This window comes from Aplidium turbinatum, chromosome 12 (genome assembly GCF_918807975.1).
Source record: "Aplidium turbinatum chromosome 12, kaAplTurb1.1, whole genome shotgun sequence".
Taxonomy (NCBI): Eukaryota; Metazoa; Chordata; class Ascidiacea; order Aplousobranchia; family Polyclinidae; genus Aplidium; species Aplidium turbinatum.
Window position 1 is genome coordinate 16,329,269 of NC_137483.1, and position 25,539 is coordinate 16,354,807.

Consider the following 25,539-nt stretch of genomic DNA (forward strand, 5'->3'; position numbering starts at 1 on the left):
GATCTTTTTGTTCCGGAAAATAATGTTGAATACGTTCCACCAAATTTGACAAATGTTCTGTGGCAGTATCTTGAACACATTTTACGTCCAACTTGTCTCCAGCATCGTCAATTACAGTACGGTAGCTAACTTAGGAAACATGTCGTAACAATTATTCGAGACTCGAATCTTCCATGCTTTCGTTACATGCTGTCAATTTTATCTGCTGTTGCAAAAAGTGAAGCATTTTTTCCTTGCATTAAATTAATGGATAACAATTACAAAATAACATTTCTTAGTGAACTAACTGGAAGTCGTCGTAGTAGCGGGCCACCAAACAGTCTATAGCTGGGAACGCAGATTGAACATTATCGTTGCCTAAAAATTATTATATAGACGTTCTGATCAACATAAAACAAATTACTCAATTTACAATTTCTCCTACCTGACCGCGTACCAGCAGCCAAGTGCTCGCGTACCGGCGTTTGAGTAGCACTGCTCTAGAGTCTAGAACGGTCGACTTGAAATAGTCAGTAAGATTTTGCTGGGCGCTGTCAATGACTGCAAAATACTCTGACCAATATTTTGTCCCTGGTGTTTGATAGTTGAGGAGGTTAGCCATGTCCATGCTGAAGACGATTTGGGATCTTTTTGGGACGTGACAGTTTCAATGATTCAGGGTTGCAATCTTCCATTAACCTCTCAGCATTTACAAAGACACGATGAAATTCTTCTTCATTGCGTAGATGGCGGAGCAGTAGGCCTACTACAAAGTTCAGCACATTCAAGCATGACTGCCACAGTCACCGTGCAACCTTGCAAGGCTTTGTTAAAACGTTCCAGACACTGAATGACAGACAATGCCGCTAATAACCTAAGCACACTTGACCCACGAGAAAAAGGCTTCAAAAGCCAAATTGCAGTTGTTGCTACATTTGAATCAAATTGACTCACGGCTTCTTCTATGGCTTCCAGTAGGCCTACTGACTTATTATTATACTGACGTTAGAATTATCAAGCACTGCTTTTACAGCAGCTGCACGTGTGAGCAATCTGGTTGGACAAATTAGTTTCAGTTTTGATGCAGCCTGAGGCAAAGACTCTTTAGAATAAAGATTCAGGTAGCCTACATAGGCTATGCTTAAATTTCCCAGAAACCTTTTAGCCTATAGGCCTAGCTTTCCAAGTTCTTGTGTGGAACTTGGAGCATCTCTAATAAACGGTGAAGCTACAACAGCTTTTGATACAATTAGATTAGTAAATATGTGCCCCACAATGCACATATTTAGCAAGAGGTTGAGATTTTTTATTTCAGCTTGACAGCTACGGGGTTTCCTCCCATAAAACAAAAATGTTGTCCCTTCCTTTCAATAGATTTTAAACGTCTGACTAATAAAATTGTGACATTCGGTTAATATTTTCCCTTTTACGTTATAAAAATAATGTAAAAAGATGGTGGGGACATGTCCCCGCTGTCCTATAGGGATCGGCGCCCATGGGTGATGTTACATTCGGCCAATAACAAACCTGCGGAGCAATTTTTGTCAAAATGCGAAATCAAATGTTGGAAGTATGGAACTGGATCCTTGTCTACTGTTGTATACAATGACAATACAGATTTTTGGCGCTACTGAAGGCATCATGCGCTGTCCACAAGTGCCTATTTAACTGCTAAAAATTTGCATTTTGTGGTACGGGTACGAATCTTGAGTGCGCTAGCTTACTTTAGTGAGTTTTCCTTGAGGTTGCAGTTTGACTCTACATGATTAATTAATTACTGTATTCTCTACCTCGTCGGCTGTTTTAGCATTGCTCTTCGAGTCTTAATGACATGTTGTAAGATGGGATAGTAGTAGTTTCCTATGGCATTTTCACTTAAAGCTCGTTGTGTTTTAGCCAGTTTTTAAATATATTTTCTCATTGGTAAACTGTGTGGAAACCACCGGGTAGTGCAGTCCATGGACAGTCTAAAATCAAATGATTAATAATTTAATTTGCCTGTTTTTTTCGTAATATGAACAAATTGGTGTGTTTTGATGGACCCATTGATGAAGATTGGTAGCAGTTCGGACATGACGGGATAAAATTTTATTGTAGTTGATTTATTCCTTTCTGTGCATGTCGAAAAACCTAGGAGGGGCAGTCAATAAGGTGAGCTTAAAGATTGGCTTTCCTTCCACTTATTTAAATCGGATTATTTTCCGGCAACCAAAAGGAAATCTCATTTTATTAACCTCGGTCATTGCTCCGTCGTCAGGGACTTGAAGCCTTCACCTTTCCTAGCGGTTTCACATTCTAGCAATCAATCATCATATGTTTCGTTTCTCAAGACTTTACGTTTTAGGTGTCGGTCCCAGAAGACTTAAAGGCGAGTCTGTCTAGTGTCTACATTCTTCCAAGCTATGTCCCAGGGTTGACCAATCTACGGGCCGCGACGCCAGTTAATCAAAATAGTTCGTCTACAGACATGCGGTTCTCGCCTCGCTCCAAGGGGTTGCTAAGGATTTGTTAATTTTGCAATACATAGGCTACCAAGCTTTCGTTCTATCTAGCGACTCTACATAAAGATTATTCATTCCAGTCGCAAAACTTTTAGTAATACGGCCCACTATTGAAAAAAAATTGATGACCCCTGTTGAAATCCATCGTTTATTGTGGGTGGAACTGTGCTGCTTTCCAACACACGTTGGTGCCGTTTTTCTCCTATTTATTGAATTCCGTACGATATTTAGATAACGATTATATCAACCAGGAGGATTACTGTAACCACGTACTAAAATATTGTACCAAAACCACGCGAACATACCCAGCAGTTTCGTTCCACTTGACATTATAACGGAGAAAACAACAAAAAACTCATCATGAGAGTAACGAAATGATCAATAGTGTACAACAAATCAGCAAAAGTCCTTCATTTTCAATTGGCTACTCTCTGATAATAAAAAAGCAATTAAGTTCGTTGTGGTAAAAGTCGTGGCGAGCAGTTGAGTTGCAAGGTGAGCTTCTAATGGTCCGATCAAGATCCACCTCGTGAATTCTGAAATCCACCACGGAAAGAACTTCCTCCTCTTCCCCAATTCCCACCATCCTGTCGAGTTAGGATGATTAGCAATGAAAAAGCTTTACGCGTCAGTAGAAATTTTTTGAGCTGCTAAAGTTGCGTTGTTTGGTGAAAAAATGTCATAAAAATTATATGTTGAGTCCAAAAAACTAGTTCACTCGGTTATATAAAATAAGCAATTGAGAGTAGATTTTAGTCAATCTATGTGTCAACTTTATGCAAACACTGTTGCACGTAGAGCTTATTAGGTTTCACAAATATTAATCTAACACCTTCAGTGGACACATTTCCGAACAATCTGCATTATGTAATGGAAATTATTAGTTTTAAAATCACCTGTCCTCTTCCCCTATATCCACCTCCATTCGATCCTCTGTTGCCGCCATAACCACCACCACCTCTTCCACCAAATCCTCCACCTCTTCCACCATATCCCCCTCTTCCACCGTATCCTCCACCTCTTCCACTATATCCTCCTCCTCTTGCGCCGTATCCTCCACCGTAACCCCCTCCTCTTCCATAAGAAGCTCCACCACGACCCCGGAAAGCTTTCGGTGGAGGAGGGGCCCCATCAGGCCGAAAACTAACGATGCAATAGATTTAGTTACTTATTCATAGTAATAACGTTAGCTTAGAAGCAGTTACTTAGCCTCTCTGGAGGATAACATTCGTTTTTCAAAAGCCGGATAAAGCCGAACAACTCAAAACCAACCCCACCTTTGAAGAGCTTCTTGCGCACTTGCTGATGAGCCAGCTGCTGTGATCTTGGAGAGTTGTCTTATGATGTCAAGAAGCTCCTGCTCCTCTACAGGAGGATCAACGACAGTCTCTGGATCCGTGGTGCTCTGAACTATCAACTTTGATACCGCTTGCCTCAAAGCAACGATCTTGGCAGCAGTTTGGAAGCTCATCTCTAATAAAACCCTGCAAGGAACAGATGTGGTAAAAGTTTGCCCTGTGCAATCGGAGTGCTCAGCTTCAAACTGATATGCAGACCCATCACAGTATAGTGGTACGGTATAGTACTATTGTTTTCGCTGTGATGGTCAGAAATAAAAACAACAGTATGAAGCTGTTTTTCCAGGCAGAAAGCATTTTGCTTTTTCACTGGACAAATTGGGACATACAGACACCTCTACAACCTCCACTTGGCCTTTTCAAATGCATGAATTGCTGATAGCTATCAAAACTTTTTGCAACCACAAATCACCAGGATGCAATGTGGTACTCACTAACAAAGCTAAAAAATATGGAGGTCAAACAATGCACGAACTTGCACAGGAGACTTAACGCTAATGTGTAATTATAAAATCTCACTAATGAACAATGTAGAAAAACTATACAATCCAGTGGTTCCCAACCTGGGGGTAAATTACCCCAAGGGGGTAATTTGCCTATTTTAGGGGGGTAACGAGACCCGATTTGGAAACACTGAAGGTTGTGAACTTTATAAAAGCGAAGGAATTGAACAGCCGTCTTTTCAAGGAACTGTGCAAGAAAATGGGAAAAATATACGAAGCATTGTTGTACTACATAAAAGTACGATGGCTGTCTCGTGGCAAAGTGATAACTCGCCAGGTCGAACTTCGTGAGGCTGTCCATGTTTTTCTGATAGAAAAGAAGTCCGACTTGGCCGAATGCTTCCCTCACTAACAGTCGATTTCCCAGCTGTGCTACCTAGCTGATATCTTTGGTGAATTGAACAAAGACAATCTTTTAATTCAGGACAAGAATGTAACTGTGATCGACACAAAGGTAGCCGTAGCAGCATTTATCGCAAAGATTAAATTGTGGAACAAGCGAGTTGGGAGAGGCACAGTAGCGCAGTTAACAGTTTCAGACGCTTGACATGTACCTCGAAGGTAATGGACTTGAGTTGACAGCGGCGCTGAAGAAGGACATAGCTGACCAGTTAGGTCAGCTAGCCAAGAAGATGGACAACTACTTTCCGAATTTGGACACGGCTAGTCTGCAATGGTGCACTGAGCCCTTCACATATGATGACAGCCAGGTGGATGATGACGACTTTCTGGCCAAAGAAGAATTTATCACTTTTCGAATGAACGAAGCGTTGAAACTTGATTTCAAGAGGAAAGGCTTGAAACCCTTCTGGTTTGGCAGACTCCAGGACACACCAACATTAGCGACACGGGCAAATATCCTGACATCTTTTTAACAACGTATCACTGCGAACAAGGATTTTCAACTGTCATAGGAACGAAGACAAAGAAGCGCGATCGCCTGGATTTCGAAAGCGACACAAGAATCACCCTCAGTACCACAAAGCCCAGGATCACAAAGCTGGCGGCTGAAGTCCAAGCCCAATCTTTGCATTGAATGTTTACCGCCCATTGTTATCTTGTATTCAGTATTGTATTGCATTTTGATTGTCATAGTTAGCCCTTTGAAATACATAGCAATAAACACTATTGTTTTTGAAAATTAATCGTGGGGGTAATTGGCTCACTTCAGGGTGGAGATTAGGGTAACAGCCAAAAAAGGTTGAGAACCACTGATACAATCGATTGATTTTAAACCGTCTACGACCTGCATTTGAAAATACACTTCTATCAACACAATCTGGACTTGGACTAACTCGCAGCTGCATAGAACAAATTCACCTTTAGAAAAGAATACAAGAAAACTCCCTCGAATGGCAGAGATCAAGCAGGCTACCAAGGACTAACTTGTTCTTTCCGTTTTTACATAATGCTTGTTAAACATGAAAACCAACATTCAAATTTCAAAACACCATTAACACACATAATTATTAAAAGAATTTTCAATATTTCATGGACCGAGCAGTGAACATCTTTTTGTCAACAGTTTTAGGTTATTTTAAAATGACTTGTAATTAAAACATACAAAGGCCACTCACCAGTCGTCCACCTTGACATAATTCTCGTGTGCAACTACGGCGCAGGGAGTGAACATAAGCAATTGCAATGGATTCACCATCGTCATTTGCTTTGCGCTGATTGCTCTGGTCCGAATCTAAAACCACACTGGTGCTTGCTTTAAACCGCATAAATTTACATATATATAACTGTGATGCTTCGGGATGAAGACCGGGCTCCTTTGAAGCAAAATGAAGAGAAAGAGCGAGAAAAATAAATAACAAGAAAATATGCCTTTTGAAAAAAAAAACATCTTTAAAGTTACATGAAACGGAGTTCATAATATTTTTCTACCTTTTCCCCAAAAACGAAAAATGGCAGCGGGAAAGTACAGTCTTTGTTTCCAAACGGGCAGTTGACGGATGACTTGTGTATGAGAGCAGCCCTGGACTCACACACCACCTTACGCTTCTCCTTATACATGCAAACGTTCGGGTACAAGCCGATGCACAGAAGTGATATCGCTACGTCCAGTTTGTTGTCGGGACCGCAGTTGTTGAAGGGCTGGTTTGCCAAACATTCCTCAGGAAAACCCTGAAAACGTTTTGACATGAAGGTTTAGCTACAAAGGGTGCATGACTGCACTAACAAACGACATAAGAGCAATTGTTGATATTTAAGCACAGTTTTCTAGAACAACGTCGCAATGCAAAATCTGATCTGTTTCAACGACAAATTTAAGCTTTTATGTATATTTGTTGATTTCATTCGTTAATTTAGTGAAGTCAGTGTTAGTGATAAAAATGGATTAACAACAGAAGCGATTTACGGATGCTAACATATCAAAATCAATTCCTTGCCGTACCGATTTACTACATACGTTTCGACACATATAATGATCGACTTCTTCAACAGTTCAAAGAAAACTGTGACTTCTCGTCCGATCTGACAATGACAGAACGAAAACGCGTCTAACAGCAGCATGAACATTGAACAACTGGTAAAATTTAAATTAAGCGGTGACTGGAGCTTAACGATAAGTTTGTAATTTTTGTGCCGATGGCTTACCTCGTTGATGAGGATCATCTTTAGCTGGTTCTTGGCTTCCCAAGTCATCCTGAGAGTCGCTTGAGAAACCTGCTTCATCTCACAGAATCTTGCCTCGTAGTCTTCGCCGCCTATTCTGAAATAGCAGAAAAAGAAAACTTTAAATCCATCGATCAAAATCCGTCATATTGCATTAATTTAACATCTGCAGCTGAATTACAGTAAAAAAATTGATTTATTTGGCTAGACAGACTCTAACCCAAAATAGGAGCCTAAAAGATGTTGTTGATTTTCACCAGTTACCTTGCGTCCTCCCACGCGTTGAAGCACATCAACAGAGCGACGTGATCGCTGAATCGTTCGCCGGCAAACGAGCGATGTTTCCAGGCCAATCGCTTCCCGAACATCTCGAACGGCTCCGGGAAGCAGGATGCGGCGGCCATTGTGCACATGGCGTCGCCGATGCTGGAACGCAAAAGATTCAATAGAGAAATGTTGTAAGATGAGCCGAAAGTTGAGAATCATACTTCGTATCACTGTATCTCGAATACTGTCAAAGGCTACTGTCAAAGGCTACAGGCTACTGTCAAAAGATGACTCGGACGAGCTACTGTCAAAAGCATTGAAGTGGCAATGAATATTTCTACACTAAAGTTTTTAAAGGCTTTTGTCTATTGGTGGGATTTGACCGGTTCGCGCAAACCTCTTCCTAAAAGCAAAACAATTTGTAGAACCGGTTCTTGGCCAACTTTTTCGAGAGGACCTTAATATAATCAATGTACGCAGGGTTGCCAGATGTTTCTAGATAGATAAGAACAAAACCACTGCATATTAGCGAAGCACGTGCTTACGTCTTCGCTAACGTCCTTACTAGAAGCTGCATCCTAAGACGATCATCTTTCCAAGCCGAGGCTCAAGTGGCATCTTGGCCAGAATCCTTCCTAGCTTGGTTAACTCGTTGTTACGGTCCAGTGCGTTTATGAGATGAAGAAGATGTTCCGCTTCAATGACCGCGTCCAGTGGAGGGGGCTCTAGAGCCTAGAGGAAAATGCGTCGTTGAAAGCGCTTGATCTTATATTTTACGAAAATGCGACCAACAAAAAATCACTTTAGCACAAATCTTTGTTAAAACTAAAAAGTTAAATTGTTGAGAACAATTAATAATTATATTTGAATTACTATCAATTCTCGTATGTTGCATTTTCACTAACCTTTGACAAAAATTGACCGATGCCACCAAGTTTTAACAATTTTATGCTGAGCGCAATTTCATGGAGTGGAGTCCTCAGGATTTCAGGTGTGGAGTGGCATTCCAGTCTACGAAATGTATGTTTTTTTATTGTACAAATATCAGAAATGTTCAAAATCAGACACTTTAACAAGTGGTATCTCCACACAACAAGCGTACAACAAAGTTTTTGCTCATGTGCGGAAATATTACTTGTGTAACAGCTTTTTTTGTTTTGAGATAGGCCATGAGACAGAGTTACTGAAATTTACAACATATTCCTATGATCAAAACCCATCCAGCAAAAACTTTTTGTTTCACACCATTTCAACGTCTAGCAATGTTACAATTGCATAAAAAAATCATGTGCTGGCTACGTCTCTTCAGTGGCACAAATGTACAAAAGCGATAAAACTACGTTGTCCTAACGCAAACAATGCCAACATATTCACACTTCAACTTTAGTATTCAATCAATCAATCATTTTATTTTTCGTCATTAACTCACTTTTCATATCTTGCTTTGCTGCAAAGGAAAAATGCGTAACCAGGTCTCACGCGTCCGGCGCGACCTTTGCGCTGCTCCAGGTTAGATTGAGACGCCCACACGGTGGCGTAGTTGGTCATGTTGTTATGTGACGTAAACATCTTCATCTTCACCCTGGAGATAACCTTGGTTCTTATATATCGTCAACAAGAATCGCTACCAAACAATTGGAAAAAAACACTGAAGACAAAAACAAGTCACGATTTGTTAAAACGGATTGTTTAAATTTTTAACGTACGTCACTGTATGACGTAAAGATCAAATTACAAAATGGACTTAAATGTTTCCAAACGTCAAGAGCAATACGGTTGAAAGGATTAGCGCTATCACATGGGTTTGGGACGCCAACATTCCTTAACGTTCCAACTTTCAAAACACATACTTGCAAGAATCGATGACGAATACAACGTCATTGATTGTGATACTGGTTTCGGCGATGTTCGTTGAAAGGATAATCTGTGAAGTAATGGAAACATTGCCAAAATAATTCGATTTTGAAAAGGGTTTTGAAGATGCCTAATTGTTTTTATGTGTTTGTATTACTACGCCAAAAATAAGTTTTAGTTGGCGAAAATATACGGCCAATAAAAAAGCTTAAACCAAAAAACTTAGTTTTGATAAAAAAAAAGGTGAGCTCCATACTTGATCCAAGCATCGGGGGACGAGAAGAAAAGGTTTTTCATTGCACTAAGCCTTCGACACTAACGAGAATAGGGTGACCAGTTTCTTTCTCTCGGCAGTCTTTCCTTTAGCAACTATGCCCACCCAATTTATTACATCCTGGGTAGAGGTGAGCGGCGTTTATCAACAACCAGCTGAAGCCGGGTGTCGAACCAGGTTTGCGCCTTATCCGCTGCGCCATCCCACCGTGTAGTTTTGTGATAACTTAACCAAAAAGGTGTTTCACACTGTGCGAAGATACCTTAGTGACCCCTTGCGGAGCGGTGACAAACACTTTGTGCTGGTCCTCTCTGGGAATTTGTGAGTGGAGTGGCAATATCCTGTAGGCCTGACCACCTACAAAAACACACCACAAATGAACACGATCTTTGGCAATTAGTAAACCCAATCGTAGCAAAACGGTTGCACTGACCAAACAATGGATGCTGTTCAAGGTGCTTCATCAGAGAGTAAATGAGATTCCAACCGGGCAAAAAAACCAAAACAGCTCCTGGTACACCAAGTTCTAGACAAAAAATAAACATTAAAAAGTAAACGTTATAACTCACACAAGAGTTTAAAGCCATAGTGTCGGCGAAGGGAACTTTATACACAAACACTGATCTTCATCACAACACTACTAACATCACAACACTGATAACTGGTCGTGAAGCTCATTAAGTTCAATCTTAAACAACAGTAATTGAAAAACACACACACACACACACACACACACAGAGCTCATTAAGTTCAATCTTAAACAACAGTAATTGAAAAACACACACACACACACACACAGAGCTCATTAAGTTCAATCTTAAACAACAGTAATAACGCAGAGTGATGTCCATACCGTCCATATGAAATACAAATAAGAAAACCAAATTCACGACATGACATGGTTTACAAGACAATCTTCATTAGTAAAAACAGGGCCTTGAGAAAACCTCACTGAGCAATCGATCGGTCACTTGGTAACTTGTTAACAAGTGGCTGGTTCGTTCTTTAATTAGATTGCCCCGAGATTCAGAGAATTTGTGAAGACAGATACGTCATAAAGAGGGTGTTGATTACCGACCAACTTTTACAATAATATCGTTTTACGTATTATTATGATCGTGTTATTTTCATCGCAACAACTCACCACCAATGTATCGCAGCAATGCCTCGACCAGCTCAAAACTCATTTCACGTTCGCTTAACTGCGCCATAGCCTGGCGCGTTTGAAACGAATATTTTTCTCCAACTTTCAAATTTAAGTTTTCCTAAAAAAAAAAAGGTGTATATTTGGGTATTGAAACATTTAATAAATGTTAATATTATAACATCAAAACAACCCACGCAGGCATATCGTTTGAACTCAATCTATTTCTATCACAAAGTTCCAAGCAAGAAATTTAAGGTTCTCGATATTTTTATTGCGAAAATGGTCTTTTTGCAAGTAGCACAATTTTTAGTAATTATCATGTATCATACCACACCGCATTGAAACATTTTATGCGGTTCTTTCGTGAAACCACAACTCACGGTATCATTCGGAAGCATGTCGTCATCATCGTCATTCTTCTTATCCTTCTTCTTAGACACCCGAGGAGGAGGAACAAACTTCACCATCTCGATGCAATCCTCGAGGAAATACTCTGTCAAATTAATCTTCGATGTAACTTCAATACATGCCGACATGCCAACAAGCAGAGGGTGGTTCTGCTGTCAATACTTTTTGAACGTTCATGTTAGATGCTGAAGACTCAAAACTGTCATTTCAGTCGAGATCCCGTTGGATTTCTACAGCGTTTGTTGCATCGCAATTGAAGGATGGCGACTTCTATACATGTTCTTCAACAGATTGCTCAGTTGTGACCTACCCAATGAACTCCCGCCCCTAGTTACCTCATAGTAGATCATTAATCATGGGAGTGGCTTTAAAATATAAGTTGTAGTTCATGTGGAGAAAGTGTTGTTTGCTATAACCAAGTGATTGTACTCGTGTTACAGATTTTAAGTTTTGACCCAGCTGGTATAAACAATGCCTTCCGTTGACAAGACGACGCAAACACATTACCTTGCACTTCGTGTGTCCGGCCATGGACTTCTAGAATGGGGCAGTTGTCGAAGTATTCACTGAATATCGTGGTGTCGATGGTGGCCGACATGAGAATGACTCGTATGCCGGGGAATGTTACTACGATGTCTCGGAGGACGACCAGAAGAAAGTCGGTCTGAAAACGAAGTTCACAAACGTTGGAATTGCGAAAAAATTTGTGATGTAACCGTAATAAAACTTTTAGCTGATTGGTGAGAGCCCTGGTAAGACGTTCGAAAAAGCGGCCGTGTCTTTGCAGGACACTTAAAGACATGCCTGAAGGTGGGCACGAAGATTGGATTCCTAGTCTTCCCATCCACTGAATCTAAATCTTCAACTATCGGCCTAAAAAAGCCTCAATGTGAAAACGGTTGGCGAAAAGTGTTGAAAGCTAATCTTTTACCAAGTTACCCTTCTAAATGTGCGCTAAAGCGAGCGAATTTCTAGACACAACTGAAAAGCTCCAGTCTAGCAATCTTAAAAGACCTCTTGGCGTCACTCTCATCAAACTCACATTAATGTCACGTTCGTGAATCTCGTCCACAATCACGTGAGAAACTCCACGCAGCCCATTGGTCAGTTTTCGAAGAAGCACACCTGCAAACGTACAAGTCACCTCTTTACCAAACAAGACATCACATATTTAGTTATATACCAAGGAATAACAAGGTTTACGAAAAAATCATCATAACTATTTATTTTAACATCGTTGCACTTTTGACTAACAAAAATGTTTTGTGGATTGATAGAGGTGATGTAACGAAAAAATTTCAACATAAAAATATTACAAATATGATTGTCAATTTGTGTTTTTGGTAAATCGAACAACAAAACTTATAAAATGTGATTTTCACAAAACATGAATGCTAACAATTCAGAAAATCCAAACAACAGATGACGAGAAATCTTCGAAAGGACAAAACATTATAGTGACTTCTCACCGACAGTGCAGAAGAGGATGCCAGCATGAGGTCTGGGCAGGATGGATTCAAACCGGACGCTGTATCCAGTGCTCAATCCAAGCTCTTCTCCACGTTCTGTAGGTGATTAATAGAAAATAGATGAATGGAAAATACATGAAAGAATCTTCTTCACGTACTGTGCTTGGTCGAAATCTTTACGCAGATTTGTCACGCAGTTAATTCGACTAAAATGACGGCAGATGGATCGCTCCATCTAAACAAAATTTCTCGGCTCCTCGTGAGCTTTCAAAGTTGTTCATAAAACTCGGGCAATGTAAAAATAGAAATTATTGTATGAAAAAGTTGACAAAGCGCAGTAAAGTCATTGGACTGCATCCGATCCTGTCGACTTGTAACGGGTGGACACGATGCCATTGAGTTGCAAGCTTGATCGTAACAATGCTCATCTTACAAGACCAGAGTAAAAACGTCTAATCGTAGATAAGTAAAGTTAAGGTGCATTTTAATACGATCAGTACGAAATAAAGCGTAATCGTACAGGCTGCGACTTGTCACAAGACGCCGAGCTTTAGACGCCAACATGAACTGATCCGATGGGAGTTTCCCAAGCAACGTTAATGGAATGATTTAACGTTCGATTTGCGCGTGTATTAAGTACAAGAGATAAAAAGTTTCAAGTCACAAGGGCAACAACCTTCTGCGACTCTCTCTGCTACGGAAACAGCGCTGATCCTGCGTGGTTGCGTTACCACGATGTTGCATCGAGACGCATTACCCGACCCGACGAAGCTATCCAGGATGAACTGAGGAACCTGGAACGCAGGAGATAAATGTTGATGAGCCGGAAGGATTTTTCCAAACTTAAAAAGCCAACGTTTCACGTCAAGCACGCTTGAATAGTGAAGTCTTGGGTTAAAATTTCTTGAGAAAACCGCACCATGCGCCCTAGACAACGTCTTGGGTCACAATTTAGGGTACAGTGGAGCAGATTCTTCTTCAAAGGCTGATACCGAAAGGTAGGCATTAGCCACAATTTTTAAATTAGTTTGAATCCAGACCTATAGTCAGTTGGGAAAGATTTAAATTAAGTGAACCGGTAGGCAAGGTAGCCAAATCTTCAGCGTTTTCGGATATGCTAAGATAAATCTCATAAAACTAAAAGATAAAGTACACTTGGTCAGATCTGGTGTCAAAAAGAATTCCATACAATGGTTTTGCTACTTTAAAAACGGCTACTAGCGCTCAACCATGACAACCTGCGTTGTTTTCCCAGAACCGGTTTGTCCCCGAACAATGATGACGTTATTGTGCTCGACAAGCTTGAGAAGTTCGTTCTTGTAATGTTGCATTGGAAGCTTGTTGCGTTCTGTGGCCATCTGACGACACACGATATATTGTCGATTATTTCAGACAGCAAAATCCGTAATTTTACATTGATTTAACGTCTGCAGATTTTGCTGTCTGGCATTCAGCCAGTTAGTCAGTCCCTTCTACTGTACATTGATCCAACGTGCGAAGGGGCTGATTTTATCCAACCAACTTGCTAACTGGGTACGTTTTGTGCTCAAGAGGATGAAAATACAACGTTGTTTCTACGTGTAAAGTGGAAATAGTAGGCATGAGCATCACAAGTTATATGGTACCAAAATTCGTTGAGCAGCAAAAAAGCAAAAAGTTACCGAAGAAATTCAGTGTAAAGGTACAGTGATATTTTGAGCTTTTAAAATCTTTTGACAGAGTTATTTGAATAGAATGACAAAGAGTTACTTACTTCCTGCATTCTGGAGTTGTTTTCCCACGCGTAGTCCATTGCGTTCTTCAGCTCACGGCTGATCTGTTCGTCCGTGCACTGAAATTAAATTATGCCACTAAAATTGTTTTGCATATCAGTAAAAAAAACTTGCATATGAGTACAGGAGCACAGTATAGCATGCGGTATGTGGCGCATATGAACGTACTTTATTTCTTTGAAAAAACATAAAGCGCTTCATCTTTCCAGAAGATTTTTTTTAAATTTTAGCCTTAATCAATAACATATAAATCACGGTATTGTACCAAAGTCAATGCATCGGTGATTCGGCGTGGCTTCCAGTCAAGATATAAATGAGCTTCAATGAAGTGCTTTTTTTTCACAATTCTTCTACGTTAAAAACTGTTAAATTTTCTTTCTAGTATTGCTACAATGGGCGCAGTTACAAGCAATTGCGGATCCAAACTTCCAGTTTTCAGTTCTTACGTTTGCTAACGGCCCTTCGTCAATGTTGCAGCTGGTCCACGGATTCCAATTGACTTGTGGAGGAGACCAAGGGATCACTCCAGCATCACACTTCACCTCAGTGGGAACGACCGTATGAATTTTAGGCAGAGCCAGGTTCACAGGGTTGGGGCATTCGGCGGGCGGCTGAACCGGTGTGATGTTTAGCTTCTCAAGCAACTTCGTCAGCCGATCGTCAATTTCAGGGGCTACACTGACAGGGAACGGTTCAACCTACAAGACAAAGTTGCATGGAATGGAAGAGCATGAGCAACTATTAGATATATCACATTTTAATTGTTTGCCGATTGTTTGGTAACGATGCAAAGCCGTTCAGTTTTATGCTAACATCAGTGTTGCCAGACGGCATTCTTTTTAATTTTTGGAAAATTGATAGAAAAACGACACATGTGCAATTTGTGCATAGGCGTCGAAATAGGGTGGGCGGGGTGGGCGACGCCCACCCTGCCGTGAAACGAGGGTGGGCAAAATATGTTTCGTCCACCCTGTTTCCATGACACGTGTGAAGTGTTCGTTACAATTATTTCCGTTTTTCTTAAACGCTGATTTATCCAACCAACTGCAGCACAACTTCTTGTTTTACGCTAAGTCTCTAGCTAGGTATCCGACAGAACAAAGCAATTCCGCAACAATGCTACTCACTGCATTGTTGTTGCTACGGCAACTGCACAGCTGGCAATTCCTGGCGAGAGAAAGCCACGTTTGAACTTTTCTCCGAATGGTTTCGTTACGTCAATATGAAACTTCAGCTCCGGGTCAGCGTAATGCAGGGGTTCTTAAACTTTTTTTAATGCGGACCCCTTACAAAATTTTTTTGTTTGTGTGGACCCCCTTCATGGCCTAGTCCAAAAAATTTTTTGATCAGAATGAATTGGACATGACGCAATAAAATAAAAATGAATTGGTGACAAAATTTATTTCCATTTGAATAAGGACCTTCTGATGATCCTCCTTTTAAGTTGAAACAGGCTGTCAAGGGTTTAGAAAGTATAGTAACTACATTAGATTTGAGGTAAAAAAATTTATGCTTTATTAAATTTAAGAAATAGCGATGCAGATTGTTTTTCAATGTCTTCGATTTAATTTCATTAATATGAAGGATGCTGCTGTTTGTCTTCAACAAAAACATGAAATTGTGACTTCGTCTTTGATAGGGCAACAGTCAACACGCATGTCATCCTTTGCATCCAACCGGTTTCGACTCTTTGTTTTGATAGTTACCAAGGATGAAAATCCTGACTCACATAAATATGTAGTCTAGGGTGTCCCACTTTTAGGTGACTTTTCAGGAAAATTAGGTTCGGGCCAAATTCTGAATGGATTTTCGTCACTGATTATAAAAATGACGTTATTTTTTCATTATGACGTCATTTTGATGTGCCAGCTAGCGGATTTGTACTATTTTGGCCTTATCACGAATATGGCAAGAGCTAGAGACTTGGAACTTGTGCCAAAATAACCGGAAGGGACAATTTCCTATTTGTTGTCAATACAATAGGAAACGCTAACTGCAACAGAAAAGGAGTTATTTTGAAAAAACATGTTTTTGCTCATTTTTGGACAAAAAATGAGAAACACGGCAATTTTGCTACAGTGATGCTTTTATTTCGATTGTTAAGTTGCTCCACCTTGTTTAGCAATTAAGTACAGTGGTAGTAATAGTGGTGCACACTCTTGAATGTCTCTTCCATGTAAATGAGATTTATTTTACACACGCAAAAAGCTTTTTGGAAGGCAAAGTGAAAGGCCCTATTGCATACGAAAATGGTGGTTTGATGAACATAATTAAAAAAATACCAAAACTTAAGCCCCAAGATATGAAAATCCGACAATATTGTAAAGTTTCATCACAGCTATAGCGCAAATCATTTAAAAGCCAAGATCTTAGTTTTCTGAGCACAAGAAAGAAACAAAGATTCATCTTTTCGGAGCGACTATATGTGTCTTCTTGCTATGGCAGTTCATTTAGTGATGAATGTTCCAGGAAATTTGAAACCCCTACTTTTTAATCGTCAAGAAAGGTTGTCGCATGCGCGTTGAATAACAACAGCGAGTGGTTACTTAAAATTGCTGATTTTTGGGTATTGTGTTGGGCCTCAGGATATCCCTAAACTTCAACGTATGGTTTCTTTTATTGTTTGTGCTTATTTGCCAGCATTTTTAGTCATCCATCTTAAACCTTCCGTTGCTGAAGGTCCCTCAACTGGTACTGCTTACAAGAGATTTATTACTTGCATATAAATCTGTTGATGAACCAGTATTCAACGCTGTTCTGAAACATTTCATTAAGCATGCATCCCAATGGTTGAGCCCTAAAAACGTTGCTTTAAGTTCTCCACGCTGAAGCTCCGCCTTTTGCTGCTGTTGCGGCATAATAGAAAAGTTTTCCAAGAAACGTTGATATCGAGCAGACGCTTTTGAAGCGTAACAACTTAAAGTGCCTCTGACAGGAAAATAAATTTGCTAAATTTACCTAAGATACCAAAAAGATGACACTAACAAACTTTTCTGACCAGCAAATCGTAAAAAATATCAACAGGCTACTAAGTTACACGCTTGCAAACTTTCGTTGACATCGGCGAATCTGGCACTCATTCAATTGCGAAAATAAAAACGGCAACACCGCTGTGACGTCACAGTAAGCGGGAAGGATACATTCTTTCTCTGTGATGACTTGGTAAAGTATGGTACGGCTACTGCAAAACGTGAATGTGTGGGGCTCTGTTGATCTAAAGCAGTGGTTCCCAACCTTTTTGACCTTGCGGCACCCTATCAAAGAGATAAATAGTTTGCGGCACCCTGGCAAAACTAGATCAATTTTATGAGATTTCTGTATTTCAAATAACTGTATGAAATAACACAGAATGAGTTGTACAGTATAGCGCGCGTAAATAAATGTATTTATTTAAAAGTTAGTGTGAAATTTGGGCTTGACTTCTTGCACAAAGTCCCTTAATATCTCGAGACACATTCGACAAAGCCACCCACACTTCTTCCTCGACTACTGTATAAGCAGTCGTTCTTGTTTTTTAGTTTTAATGTTCGTTTGTACGGAAAATCCACTAATTTGGAGACCCAATTGTAATCGCAAAGCAATTCACAAAATATATTCATAAGTATAAAGAACAAATCAATTATAACTTAGCCTTTTCTCGATTGTTTGTATGCGCAGGTATCCCCCATGCAAAAGTTTCTATTTTATAATGGTTCGCAAACAATCGTGGAATTTTATAATCGTGCTGGGTCACACAATCCGTTAATCCATCACTGCAATTTGACTTTGTGCACCGTAAAACGCAAAATAAAATCATGAAACCTGGCAATGATGATGCGTTTTAAACGTTTTTATGGAAAAAACAGCAACGAGTCAAAATCTGTTTCACGCTGTTTTTCCTAGGCGAGAAAACAAAGGCTTACCGTGGATTAGAGTTAGAATAAATAAATAAATTCCACACTTAACGAGTTAAAGTTAAAATAAAGAATGGGCCGCAATATTGCAATATCTCGCGGCACCCTTGAGCATTACAATTGGCACCCCAGGGTGCCGCGGCACCCCGGTTGAGAACCACTGATCTAAAGCATGCGCAAATTAAGAATTACCGAAATAAAAAAGTGAACTTATTATTACTATCAGGTTTCGATCAAATAGGTTGAGTTTACTTTTATCAAACAGCATCTCAATTCAACTGAAATTGCAGTTTCACAGGGCTACAATTTTCATACTTTTTTTATTTGTCTTAATCTGGCTATAGCCATTTGCAGTGTAACAACAGTATTTCACAAACAGCACCTTTGATTTATGGTTGAGGCAATGCCTACAAATTGCTGTTTATGTGACATTGTCAGTGACAAAGACCGTGTGCTTTCTTTTCCCACTTTCCCACAAAACAAGGTACTGAGAAGAAAATGATCAAAGTTTTCTTCAAGTGTTCGAAAGTGGGATGGGCCATACAAAACTAGTCGTATATGTTCACTTCACTGAAGATGATTTTGTTAATACCACTAAAGTAAAAATGCCTACAGGCATGTGTTGGAGTGTATACTACAAGGTGATGCTCTCGGAAGCGACAATCGGATTGTGATGCCGTCATGCATTGTTTGGCGAATCCGAAACAATTTTCCAGATCCAGATGACCGTTACACAGGATTTCAATGGCCAACTGAAGGCACATTATGAGAGAGAGAGAGAGAACTTTTATTTATTTTTGAATAGTGATGATGAATTAAATATGAATGATGATTCGTACGATTTCTTCATTTTTCACTTAAAGTATATTTTAGGTTTTGTAGGAACGTATCCAGTAGCCTACAGTTTTATTAAACTGCAAAAAACAATAAATCTTTGAAAAAAGCAACCGCTTGTACCAACTCCGACCAAACTGTGATCCACCAATTACATCTAGGAAGCGTTTGTTTCATCCGTTGCTAACGACGTCCACTTAGGATGACGTAATACCACCAAAGTCGTCCCAGAGCAGTGAAATATGGAGTTTCGCCTGGGGTGGCGCTGCGGAGCAGTCGTTTGATTAAATTACGCCCTAACCAGTCGAGCTACGAGGTTAAGATTAAAAAGTTCGCTAAGTGTAATTCTGCGCTAGGAAATGCTTTAAAAAGTTACTATACTTGGATCCCACCTGTCAGGCGCACTTTAAGTGATTTTTTTCTCCGAAGTAAGATGGCTCCACGCATTGCATGTTTTTCATCTCCATCAGTGTTTTTGCGTATGATCAACAACAACAATCGAGGAACAGAGCGCTTTATTGGCAGACTGAAACGCGTTGTGAACGGCTTGATTCGAGATGACCAAGATGATTTGGCCAAAACAGACTTGCGCATTTGTGCTGCTTTGCACTGTATGGTGTGATAAATAATCCCATTGAACTGTGTTGTGTTGTTGAATGGTGGTTTTGTTTGATAGATTATTGAACGAAATGATCAAGGGTTTAAAGTTAGCTAGTATTAGTAATTGCAATATGCATGCAAAATCAATTGTAAATACAATATGCTAGACTAACTACCACTGTACTTAATTGTTAAACAATGTGGCGCAGCACAGCAATTTAACAATCGAAAAATAAAAGCGTCACAGTAGCAAAATTGCCGTGTTTCTCATATTTTCGTCCAAAAATGAGCAAAAACATGTTTTTTTAAAATAACTTCTTTTCGGTTGCAGTTAGCGTTTCATATTGTATTGACAACAAATAGGAAATCGTCCTTTCCGCTCATTTTGGCACAAGTTCCAAGTCTCTAGCTCTTACCATATTCGTGATAAGGCCAAAATAGCAAAAATCCGCTAGCTGGCACATCAAGATGACGTCATAATGAAAAAATAACGTCATTTTTGAAATCAGTGACGAAAATCCATTCAGAATTTGACCCAAACCTAATTTTCCTGAAAAGTCGCCTAAAAGTGGGACACCCTAATGTAGTCGTAAAAGGGATTATAGCAGCCATGGATCTCTTTACCAAAAGGGGATGTGCAATGTGCATAAACCTTTCACAATCTTAACCTAGCCTAGCTGACGTCTAGCTTAGCTGCAACTGATAAAATTTTGCAATGTTCAAATAGCGGTAAAAACAATTATGTGGAAAGTGACGCAATAAACGTACGTAACAAAAAAACTGTACGTAACAAAAGTAGAAACTCAAACTAGAAATCATCAGCATTGTTTGACGTTAATATCTTTTCTTTTGAAAAAAATATTCCATTTTTGAAAATATACACTAAAATTTCCATTGGGCCTTCATGGACCCCCTAAAACTAGTCCGCGTACCCCGTGGGGGTCCACGGACCCAGTTTAAGAACCCCTGGGTAATGGAATGTGAATATGATATCATAATAAACATGACAATAAAATAACCGATACAAACTAAAGACGTACTGAAACAATCGCTTTTTACAAACCAAAATGCGGCAAATCCGAAGGCGTCACTAGATAACAGGTCACGAGTCACGCGCTTTTTAGGTCGCAAAGGAAAACATAAAAGAAGTTTGTTTAGTTTAGCAGCGCTCATAAGATCGCAAGGTGCAAGAAAGAAAACATCCAACCTATTAAAGCTTAATTGCTGCAGCGACGCAAAACGCAGTCTTTGTGAGAAAGACTAACCGCAGCCTTCGAAATTAGCGTCGGCAATTGCCGAGGTGATTGTACGGACCACAAGATTACAAGAAAAAACTAATTTTCTTAGACTACACCAGACTAGGATGTTGATTCAATCTTACTATTACTGGATGTTTTATTTGGGTTACTTCCTACTTCGCCGGCGCTTAGACACGTGCCCAGCTGGGAGAATCTTTTATAGAAATATCACCCTTTTTGCATTGATTTAACTCCAGTAGACGTCAAATTATTGTAAGGATCTATACTCCTTATTGCGCCTCGCTTTCCGTTATCTCATCCAGCTGATACAGCATCTGATGATACCGATTCTGACTAGTTCATCAAACAGACTTTGTGTTGCTCGCAGTGTCCCAATTGTGCCGAAATTATGTTGGCTTATAATCTTACGTAAATCGAGGCAATCTTCTCGCAGGCAGATTTTAATATGTTACCTGTCCCTGGTTGAGCAATTAACGTTATTGTATGATAATTGATAATTCAACGTCGCTAGATGTCAAATTAATGTAAAACAAACGTAAATTTCTTATTGGGCATTGTTGTTATGCAATATAACCCGCCAGGAAAATTAAATCGATATGTGCTGACTCGAACGTTGAATCAACCCAAAATTAACTTACTTTTCCCCCCATGAGTTATTTAACGTGAATTGTCATAACAGCGTCCGTATCGCGTTGCTCGCTTTATCACTACTTTTGGTATTATTACATCACAACAAATCAAACAATGCGTTCGTGATAGACTACTCTAGTATATTTTTCGCTTCTCGTTTTACATGTTTTAGTACAATCTTTTCCTACTAAATGTTCACAGCAATTGCCGCGAGGCAATTTCAACTTTTGCCGTTTGGCCTCGGCAACGTTTTTGCCAAAGTAAAAATATGCTAATTTCGAAGACTGAACCATTGCGAATTTGCAAACATACACATTCAATGAAATCTGTTTGAAAACTCTCGCCCATCCAAAATTCCTCTCTTCTAAGAAAAAATCGACGCCTATGCACATGTGTGACGCCAAATGAAGATTAATACTGTTTTTAAGGTTTCTTATCAAGTGGTATAAACAGAGAGACTTGGTATTAAACTCGTAAGATCACTTAGTGAAGAATTATATAAAAAATAAACAGAAATTTATTTCGCTAACTTCATTCTTATATTTCCTAATAAGTTGATAGCGCATATGCCTTGTATGTCGTACAGAGCAAAACTTTGCGCAATTTAGTGCCAGCTCCAAAATTTTTTAACAATTTTAGTGTTTTGAATTTCCAAGGATTTCTGTATTTTGAATAAAGATTTAAGGCGAAACCTTTGAACTTAGTGAGTTTTTAAAAATAATGATAAATAGACTATGGACCACACGGGTCATATACCTCATCAACGGCCTTCTTCTTTGCAGTAACCCCAGTGTAGGCCTCGACAGCTCCCAAATGAAAGAGCTGCCTGACCATCGACAAGGCACAAGATTGGGAGGCGTTCTTCTTGTTAGAACCGTGCTCACGAGCATGCAGATCTATCGACAACAAATGAAATGACTCAAGAAAGACTACAACTACAGCCATCAATTAATGCTGTCATCATGTAAATATATTTCACAATTGGACAGCGAAGGCGCAAAAAGTCCCCTTGCAAAAAAATACAAAAATGGCAGCTTCAACTAGCTGGTATTGTTCTATAAAAAAGAAGGCATCTTAAAGATAGAAATTGTTTCCGTTCAACATGAATTCGTTTTGTATGGGCTATGCGTTCTTAATATTCGATCAGCAAAACAAGGACTACTCACGTCTTCCTAATTTCTTCACATAAACAGCCAACTCGGCCAGAAAGCTCCTGTAAGAAATGAAGTGAAAAATAAGAGAATTTAAGCAGTATTAACAAACTAGCACGCATTTGTTTGCAAAATGTTACTCACCACTCTATTACTAAAAAGCAGGATGGGTTGTTGAAGAAAGTGTGCCGCAAACACGTGGTTTAACAACAGCTGATGCCACTGGTGGAAGACAACAAACAGTTACTCTACGTAATGCTTGTATTCTTTACATGATGCTGTATGCGGTGGTTAGTTGGCATCAGTTGTTGTCGCAAGGCTGCATCACGCAGCACACTTTCTTTTCAACCCAACCGCGGTTTGAACAGTCGACAAAAACCTGTTGTGATCGGGGCCAACTTGGCTATATTTATAATCGGGGTTGATACGTTCTTTTTGAAAAAATTGGTGAAGTCTTCCTTTTGCGTTGTCTACAGTCCAGTTGCCGTGAAGTTTTGCGTTGAGATCGATTTCTTCGGATTCAAACGTCTTGAAATTTAAACACAACAGATAAGTTGCAAATCTGACCTTGCAAATAGTTTTCAAATCAAACAGCATGTTCGTTGATATGTTAAATACCCAGACAGCCAATTAAACATTTTTACATTGCAATGTAAAAAACAGTTGATTTGCTGTCTGGGTAAGGGCATTTTTCTATAATACACTTTTACACGATCATTATTATGCAGCTAATTTGAAATGAAATATTTTAGATATAGGTTATATGTAAGAAACGGAATGGCCCGGTTCGGCGAGTCCAATTCGGCTAGTCCGATTCGGCGAGAGCCCTTTTCGGCGAGTTCCCTATTTGGCGATTTTTTGATTTTTTTTTTTAAATTATTGGGTACCGTAGCTTAATTATCATTGCCTTTTTAGGGTTAGGATCAGGGGTTAGGAGTTAGGGTCTTATTTTAACGTTTAGCGACGTTAAAACGATGTAAAAGCGGCAATGATAATTAGGCTACGGTACCCAATATTTTTTTCAAAAAAATTTCAAAAAATCGCCGAATAGGGAACTTGCCGAAAGGGGCTCTCGCCGAATCGGACTCGCCGAATAGTAGCAGACCAGTAAGAAACGTTACGTTTCTAGAGTAAACGGAAGTTGATTAACTAAAGTCTGTCTGCAAACTGTACAGATACTAGCATACATTTGACCAATTTTATACCATTTTTTTAACAACTTCTTTAAATGAATGCTAACCGTTTTACTGTGAGTACTGCAAAACTTATTAAAAAAATGCTACCAAAGATTTGTTTAGACCATTTACAGTTGATATTATAAATCAGGAGTGACTACTGATTGTTTTAGCATCCAGCGGTGCTAGATTGCGAAGTAGTACAATCTTATTGCTGACTCCACACATTGAATCAAATCAATAATCACACAACCTCTTCTTCTTCCAACTTTCTCTTCCTATCATAGTAATCATGCAGAGCACCACCACGCTGAGAGGGCCCAGCTCGTTGAAAGGAAAAGTTTGATCCATTGCCTGAGTAGGCGTTCTCACCGCTGAAAGACATGAAGTGGTATTGTTATTTCCATAGAGTTGACAATGTAATTCGGTAGAATATGAGTTTTTTAATGATAGATCGGAATTATCTTTCACATTTCTTCATTTTAAAACTGTCTTCTTGTTTGGAAAAAGTTGGAGACTACTTTTGATAAGCATTCAGAATATGTTTTTTAATATTATTTGTCATCCAGTAAACAGGTTGTTGATTTGAATATACACTTATAATGTTTTGATTTACACTAAATCAGGGGTTCCCGACCTGGGGGCCATGGCCCCCTGGTAGGCCATCAGGGTTTTTCAAGGGAGCCATGGAAAAATTTGAAAAACAATAATTTTTTTAATTTATTATCTGTAAGTCCACTCCAACACTATATAACAAAAGAAATAAATTAAAATTTATTAAAAATACTAGTACATTTTGCCCAAATCTTCATGAAATGGTCTTTGCTTCCCGGTTGTTTCAAAAATAATGATATAAGAATTCCAAGTTTTTTAATTAAAATGATGTTTCTTAATTTTTTCATAAGGTTGAAAAAATAGGGGGGCCATTAATTTTTTTAAATTTTTAAAGGGGGTCACGGTGTAAAAAAGGTTGGGAACCTCTGCACTAAATAATGTTTTGATTTTATGCGTTGCTGTGGTGAACTATCAATTATTAACAATGGAACTTTTAATGTTTAAATGAAGGTATATATAATGCATTAAAATGTGAGGTAAATGATATATTAATATATAATAAAGAAGAACTTGAGAATGAAAAAAATTGCTGGGAAAAGAATAGAAGTGTTCTCTGCTTCATTCCATAACAAAGCCTGAACATTGCAATCTGCAACAATGTGGTGCCGCCGACTGAGAAATATCCCGATTTGGTTTTCAAAGACAACTAATCCAAGACCGACGTTCTTAAAAATCACGCGTTGATTTAAACTGTATTATTTCAACATCATAAGTGCTTTGTTTTGTTATTACCTTACTTACGTTGTTCAACAATTCCTTAAAATAGGAAGTTGTTTTCACGAGATTTGAAAACGTCATAACTTACTTAATTCTTATTGTAAAAAATGATTTATACGTCAACAGATTCATTACAATTAGGAGAATCCAATTCATTGTGTACTGACACCGAAAAAAGATGAAGTCATCAATGACGTCATTAAACAGTAATTTGCAAATAGCGATAAAACTGACAATCCTACATGCTTCATCTCTAAGTTATTTGATAATGAATTGATGTACTTTCCAAACATAAACATCATGCTGGTACTTGATGTAGGCCTACCATATTGTCATCACCCAAAAAAAGGACATGTTTAGTAAGCAAGTAAAACGCCAGTAGATTTTTACGTTTAAACAGCAGCAAAATGTGACAAATACAAAACATATAACATATTTATTGGTCAGATTCAGTCAATGAACATTTTACTGTTCATTTGATTTCCTCAACAGAAAACATGCGTTTTACATT

At 39.1% G+C, this 25,539-nt stretch overlaps 1 protein-coding gene across 1 annotated transcript in view; it reads right to left on the bottom strand.

Annotated features, from left to right (window-relative positions):
* Positions 1 to 2,782: 2,782 nt before the first annotated feature.
* Positions 2,783 to 25,539, bottom strand: part of LOC145781365 (ATP-dependent RNA helicase A-like) — a 38,701-nt gene continuing 15,944 nt past the window's right edge. The window contains exons 4-29 of the mRNA XM_082593150.1: positions 23,950 to 24,070; positions 22,901 to 23,049; positions 22,537 to 22,583; positions 22,127 to 22,266; positions 14,601 to 14,852; positions 14,136 to 14,213; positions 13,621 to 13,740; positions 13,059 to 13,176; positions 12,383 to 12,478; positions 11,956 to 12,038; positions 11,421 to 11,577; positions 10,886 to 10,998; positions 10,503 to 10,623; positions 9,792 to 9,884; positions 9,621 to 9,715; positions 9,081 to 9,154; positions 8,660 to 8,812; positions 8,136 to 8,241; positions 7,796 to 7,962; positions 7,228 to 7,389; positions 6,946 to 7,060; positions 6,232 to 6,471; positions 5,919 to 6,034; positions 3,758 to 3,964; positions 3,377 to 3,623; positions 2,783 to 3,067 (exon numbers count right to left, since the gene is read on the bottom strand). Of these exons, the coding sequence (XP_082449276.1) occupies positions 2,996 to 3,067; positions 3,377 to 3,623; positions 3,758 to 3,964; positions 5,919 to 6,034; positions 6,232 to 6,471; positions 6,946 to 7,060; positions 7,228 to 7,389; positions 7,796 to 7,962; positions 8,136 to 8,241; positions 8,660 to 8,812; positions 9,081 to 9,154; positions 9,621 to 9,715; positions 9,792 to 9,884; positions 10,503 to 10,623; positions 10,886 to 10,998; positions 11,421 to 11,577; positions 11,956 to 12,038; positions 12,383 to 12,478; positions 13,059 to 13,176; positions 13,621 to 13,740; positions 14,136 to 14,213; positions 14,601 to 14,852; positions 22,127 to 22,266; positions 22,537 to 22,583; positions 22,901 to 23,049; positions 23,950 to 24,070 (3,442 nt within the window). The 3' untranslated portion in view covers positions 2,783 to 2,995. The remainder of the gene's footprint in view (positions 3,068 to 3,376; positions 3,624 to 3,757; positions 3,965 to 5,918; positions 6,035 to 6,231; positions 6,472 to 6,945; positions 7,061 to 7,227; positions 7,390 to 7,795; positions 7,963 to 8,135; positions 8,242 to 8,659; positions 8,813 to 9,080; positions 9,155 to 9,620; positions 9,716 to 9,791; positions 9,885 to 10,502; positions 10,624 to 10,885; positions 10,999 to 11,420; positions 11,578 to 11,955; positions 12,039 to 12,382; positions 12,479 to 13,058; positions 13,177 to 13,620; positions 13,741 to 14,135; positions 14,214 to 14,600; positions 14,853 to 22,126; positions 22,267 to 22,536; positions 22,584 to 22,900; positions 23,050 to 23,949; positions 24,071 to 25,539) is intronic.